Here is a 6,000-nt window from a genome sequence, read left to right as displayed (position 1 = left end):
AAATAAACAGAAAGCCAACTAAATGGGAAATGATATTTTAAAAACAACAGCTCAGATAAGGGCCTAATATCCAAAATATACAAAGAACTCATAAAACTCAACAACAAACAAACAAATAATCCAATAAAAAAAATGGGAAGAGGATATGAATAGACACTTCTCCCAGGAAGAAATACAAATGGCCAACAGATATATGAAAAGATGCTCATCTTCTTTAGCTATTAGAGAAATGCAAATCAAAACGGCAATGAGATACCACCTCACACCTGTTCAATTAGCTGTTATTAGCAAGACAGGTAATAGCAAATGTTGGAGAGGCTGTGGAGAAAAAGGAACCCTCATCCACTGTTGGTGGGAATGTAAAGTAGTACAACCATTATGGAAGAAAGTATGGTGGTTCCTCAAAAAACTGAAAATAGAACTACCTTATGACCCAGCAATCCCTCTACTGGGTATATATCCCAAAAACTCAGAAACATTGATACGTAAAGACACATGCAGCCCCATGTTTATTGCAGCATTGTTCACAGTGGCCAGGACATGGAAACCAAAAATCCCATCAATAGATGACTGGATAAAGAAGATGTGGCACATATACACTATGGAATACTACTCAGCCATAAGAAATGATACGAAGCGAAATAAGTAAATCAGAAAAAACCAGGAACTGCATTATTCCATACATAGGTGGGACATAATAGTGAAACTAAGAGACATTGATAAGAGTGTGGTGGTTACAGGGGGGGGAGGGTGGAATGGGAGTGGGAAAGGGGATGGGGAGGGGCACAAAGAAAACAAGATAGAAGGTGACAGAGGACAATCTGACTTTGGGTGGTGGGTATGCAACATAATTGAACGACAAGATAACTTGGACTTGTTATCTTTGAATATATGTATCCTGATTTATTGATGTCACCCCATTAAAAAAATAAAATTATTAAAAAAAAAAAAAAAGAAAAGAAAATCTGTGTTTTGCCTGGCCAGGTGGTGGCGCAGTTGGACTGGGACACAGAGAACCCTGGTTCAAAAACACAAGGTTGTTGGCTTGAGCATGAGGTCGCTGGCTTGAGAGTGGGATCACAGACATGACCCCATGGTCGCTGGCTTGAGCCCAAGGTCACTGGCTTAAAGACCAAGGTCACTGGCTTGAGCCCAAGGTCACTGGCTAGAGCAAGGGGTCACTCCCTCTGCTGTAGCCTCCGGGCAAAGTATATATGAGAAAGCAATCAATGAACAACTAAGAATACTAAGGAGCTGCAACAAGGAATGGATGCTTCTCATCTCTCTCCCTTCCTGTCTTTCTGCCCCTATCTGTCCCTCTCTCTGTTGCTGTCACCAAATAAAATAAATAAATAAATAAATAAATAAATAAATAAATAAATAAATAAAAATGTTTCTTCTCAATTTGGCACTTTTAAAAAATATATATTTTATTTATTGATTTTACAGAGAGGCGTAGCAAGAAGCATCAGCTCATAGTTGTTTCACTCTAGTTGTTCATTGCTTGCTTGTGTAAGTGCTTTAAGCTGGCAAGCCCAGGGGTAGAACTGGCAACCTCAGCATTACCAGCTTGCTGCTCTATCCACTGCGCTGCCACCAAAGGCCAGGCTCAATCTAGCATTCTTAAAAACTAGAGACATTTTCCCTCAAACTTGAATCAAGAGTCCAGAAACCATGTGAAACACAAATGTTTAGATGTGGTCACGGTATTTATTCATAGTATATTTTCACAATGTGTTAATAATGGAGAATAGCACATATTCATACATGAGCATAACTTTTCCTGGAGCACTCTGGAGTGTTTCGGGGGAGGGGGTTGGAGAATACTGCCACGTTTTTTCTAATCTCTTTGGTTTTTGGAAGTAGGCAGGATTTCTCAAACCAAGTATCTGCCGGGGTATTGGCAATAACTTCCCTTCGATCAGGTTGGAAGGGCAGATAGACCATAGCTTTGGCACTTCCATTTTTGAAAGAAGTAACAGAGTGAATAAATGGACCATCAGAAAGAATCGGGTGTCTTGTACTCCACAGTTCATTTCTTGTCACAAATGCTAATTACTGCAGCAGCCATGAACACTGGCAGGTCTTAGGCTCACGGCCTGAGGAGAAGTCCTGTCACCAGTCAATGTTTTCATGCAAAAGGCAATGACTAAGAACCTGGTTCTGAACTCCTCCAGGGATTCCAGGGATACTGAAGGTCACCCCTGTTCCGTGCATTCTCTGTCTTGCAACTGGTAAACTTAGACATCATTTCAGAATATCTTGGCAAAATGCTGAGAAGATCTCACTTTCTCAAGGTTACTCTGTAATGAAATTGCTTGTGGGACCCTCCGTTTAACCACAGAGGGACTGAGGCACCATGAATTGAAGCAAAGCATATTAATAACAACAACAATAAAAAGAATAGAGTACAACTCTCTCCCAAAAAAAGCCCTGTCCAAAAATAATAGTAAACAGCTAGTCTTATCTTATCCAAATGGTTCTGTTCACTGGAAACGCCCTTTAGTTGCTCCCTTTTGTTAGAAGTGTTTACATTTCAGAGTCTGAAGATAACTTAAATGAATATAATATTAGCACCAAGGCAGAAATCTTGTTCCCAGAGATCACATGAAACCAAGTAAATACTTAGTGTAATTAACAGCTGGTACAGTCTGTGACATCACCTAATTCCTCATTTGGCTAAAGATGCTTTCATGGAGATGTCACAAATGCGCTGTAGCACCTTGATGACAGCTTAATTGTTTTAAAAAACAAGTTGCAATTAAAAAAAATTAACAATAAAACATTTACAGATAGAAAGTAAACAATAGTGTACCGTGATAATGAAGAATCACTTTTGTCATAATACTACATATAATGTAGAGTACGTAAAATGCAGTGGTCTGACTGCAAACAACAAAATAATGCAAAAGGCAGTCATAATAGAATCATTTTACGTACAAAAATATTACATCACAATAAATAATCTCAAACATAAATATTAAACTTTACATCATTAGGATATTCCACATCTATACACACACATATCTGTGCACATGTGTGTGTATCTGTGTATATATATGCATATGTATATGTACACACACAAACATACAAGTCCACACACACACACACACACACGCACGCACGCACACGCGCAAACTTAAGGTGGAGGTATTGCATTACTGTCCTTCATCCATCCCATCGTGGCTTCCTCTTCAGAGCACCTGCAAATAAACCAACCAAGAAAGGTAAATCTTCTGTCCCAAATGCTATCAGTCAAGAGTAGTAATCCATATATTTTTACATATAGAATTTAAAAATAACACATTATTTTCTTTAGATTTTACAAGTAATGTATGTTTGCTATCAGAAACGTATATTTCAGGAGAGAATAAATAAAAAAACCACTAGCTTGAAATTCCCAGCTGAGTTAATGCTCTTCAAATACTGTTATCTTTCCTTCTAGTCTTTTTTCTATATATACATGTAAATATTATATAAAACACATAAAAAGTTTATTTGCTAGATATAAAATATATAAAATACACATATAATGGTATCTCCAGTGGATACTTGCTGAGTTCACCTGCCTTCATCCATTTCCCTATTTCTGACAATGCCTTCTTGTGCTTTGGGAATTATGTCTCTCCCTAATGAAGCTGTCAATCACCTGACTGTAGGTGGGTACATGAGCTCCATTTCCTGGACATTGTGATTGGTTCAGAAGTGGCCACGTGACAAAATCAAAGCCAGAGATCTCGTGCAGAATGGATGCTGAAGGTAAGCATTTACTTGGGACTATAAGCTGTAAGGATAATGTGAGCCTAGTACTGCCAGGGACTGTCATGTGGGGGAATGGTCTTCTTGAGAATGAAGCCACCTGTGAGACAAGCATTGCTGACTGATGAAGAAAAAGTCCTGATGACTCTGTTTGAGCCTCTGGATCCAGCCAGGCCTGAAGTGAGCCCATTGGCTGGACAGCTGTTATTTAAAACAATGTTTCCTTTTTTTTTCCCTTTTGTCTCTTGCAACAGAAATAATCCTAACTTAAGGTCATAATTTTGAATAGAGACGTTTAATTAAAAAATCAAAATACGGATTTGTAAATGTCAACTAGGTACTCCTGTATCAGGACCCTGACGAGCTTTGTAGGGTAATGGGCTATGGAAACTTGAGGACAGTTGTAGTGGTGGTCGCGGGAGTATGCCGAGTTTATCCCCTGTAGCAGAAGGGACTGGATCGAGAGAGAATGACCAATTCAGTCCTCTGCTGAGTACTTGCTGGCAAAGTGTAGTTAGACCAGGGATTGCCAAACCCTAACACATACACCCCTCTTGGGGATGTGTTAAAATGCAGACTCTGCTGCCACAGATCTAGGGTGAGGCCTGGGAGTCTGTATTTTGAACAAGTTCCCACTGTATGTTCAAAGTGTATGCAGCAGTGTCGTACCTGAGAGCAGTGGCTTTGGTAAAGGACATGCCTGGGTCCTGCCAAGGGAACTCACTGTGCCCATAGGCAAGTTACTATTGCCCTATCTTATGAGAATTCAATGAGCTAATGCCTGCAACAGGCTTATCATGGTGCATGACACAGTCATGCCTCAGTGAACACCCTTACTGTTACTGTAATATTTCTAGGCAGTTCACAAAGGTTGATCTGAGTCACCTCCTTCCGAATTCCCTATACTAAAAATACAGATTCCTGGATCCACCAGAGACCAAATGAAGCAGGACATCTAGAAATGGAGCCCAGCAAGCAACATTCTTAATAAATAATAAACATTGCAGAGAAATCTAATGCAGAAAACCTAGGGACCTCAAGGATGCAGGACAGATGAACAGGAATAAAAAAGGTAAAATAGTGTTGAGTAAGCTTCAATACGCTTAACAGCCACCTGTCTGAGGGCAATGAATCTGGCCGCATTTTTTTTAGGTGAGAGGTGGGGAGATAGTGAAGCAGACTCCCGCATGTCCTGACTAGGATCCACTCAGCAACCCCATCTGGGACCAATGCTCGAATCAACCAAGCTATTTTTAGTGCCCGAGGCTAATGCAGTCAGACCAACTGAGCTATCCTCAGTGCTTGGGGCCACATTTGAACCAGTCGGGCCACTGGCTGCAAGAGGGGAGAGGGAGAGAAGAATAGGGAGGGGAGAGAAGCAAATGGTCACTTCTCCTGTGTGCCCTGACTGGGAATCGAACCCAGGATGTCCATACATGGGGCCAACACTCTATCAATTGAGCCACTAGCCAGGGCCAAGGCTACATTTTTTAATCATCAGGCTATAGAAACAATGAGATAGAAGATAGAAAGATAGAAAGATAGGAAGGGAGGAAGGGAGGAAAGAAGGAAAGGAGGGAGGGAGGGAGCAAGAGAGTGAGGGAGGGAAGAAGGAAGAAAGGAAAGGAAGGAAAGAAAAGAAAAAGAAAGGGAGAATGAGAGGAAGGAAAGTGGAAGGAAGGAAGGAAGGAAGGAGAAAGAAAGAGAGAGAGAAAGAAAGAAAAGAAAGAAAGAAAGAAAGAAAGAAAGAAAGAAAGAAAGAAAGAAAGAAAGAAAGAAAGAAAAAGAAAAGAAAGAAAAGGAAGGAAGGAAGGAAGGAAGGAAGGAAGGAAGGAAGGAAGGAAGGAAAAAAGGAAGGAGAGAGAGAAAGAAAGGGAAAGGAAAGGGGAAAGGGGAAAGGGGAAAGGGGAAAGGGGAAAGGGGAAAGGGGAAAGGGGAAAGGGGAAAGGGGAAAGGGGAAAGGGGAAAGGAAAGGAAAGGAAAGGAAAGGAAAGGAAAGGAAAGGAAAGGAAAGGAAGAAAGCACAGAATTTGCTTACCTTAACTATAAAACTCGAACCTCCAGGCCAGTGCCCGAGGACGGAGTGCATTTTCCACAGTAACCACCGCATGTCCCTATGACTCGAGTACCATCCTGCAAGAAGATGCATGATTTTATGATCTTAGACTACCTGCTTGGCTAGTGTTTCCAGGGCTTGCACTGGCTTTTCAGGAAGTTATTCTTGCACACACAGGAGGCAGG

The 6,000-nt window shown here is 40.9% G+C and overlaps 1 protein-coding gene across 1 annotated transcript in view; it reads right to left on the bottom strand.

Annotated features, from left to right (window-relative positions):
• Positions 1-1,704: 1,704 nt before the first annotated feature.
• Positions 1,705-6,000, bottom strand: part of ADAMTS9 (ADAM metallopeptidase with thrombospondin type 1 motif 9) — a 177,490-nt gene continuing 173,194 nt past the window's right edge. The window contains exons 39-40 of the mRNA XM_066350504.1: positions 5,798-5,892; positions 1,705-3,203 (exon numbers count right to left, since the gene is read on the bottom strand). Coding sequence (XP_066206601.1) covers positions 5,803-5,892 — 90 coding nt within the window. The 3' untranslated portion in view covers positions 1,705-3,203; positions 5,798-5,802. The remainder of the gene's footprint in view (positions 3,204-5,797; positions 5,893-6,000) is intronic.

Source organism: Saccopteryx leptura, chromosome 10 (genome assembly GCF_036850995.1).
Source record: "Saccopteryx leptura isolate mSacLep1 chromosome 10, mSacLep1_pri_phased_curated, whole genome shotgun sequence".
Taxonomy (NCBI): Eukaryota; Metazoa; Chordata; class Mammalia; order Chiroptera; family Emballonuridae; genus Saccopteryx; species Saccopteryx leptura.
This window is presented reverse-complemented; position numbering and strand designations above follow the sequence as displayed.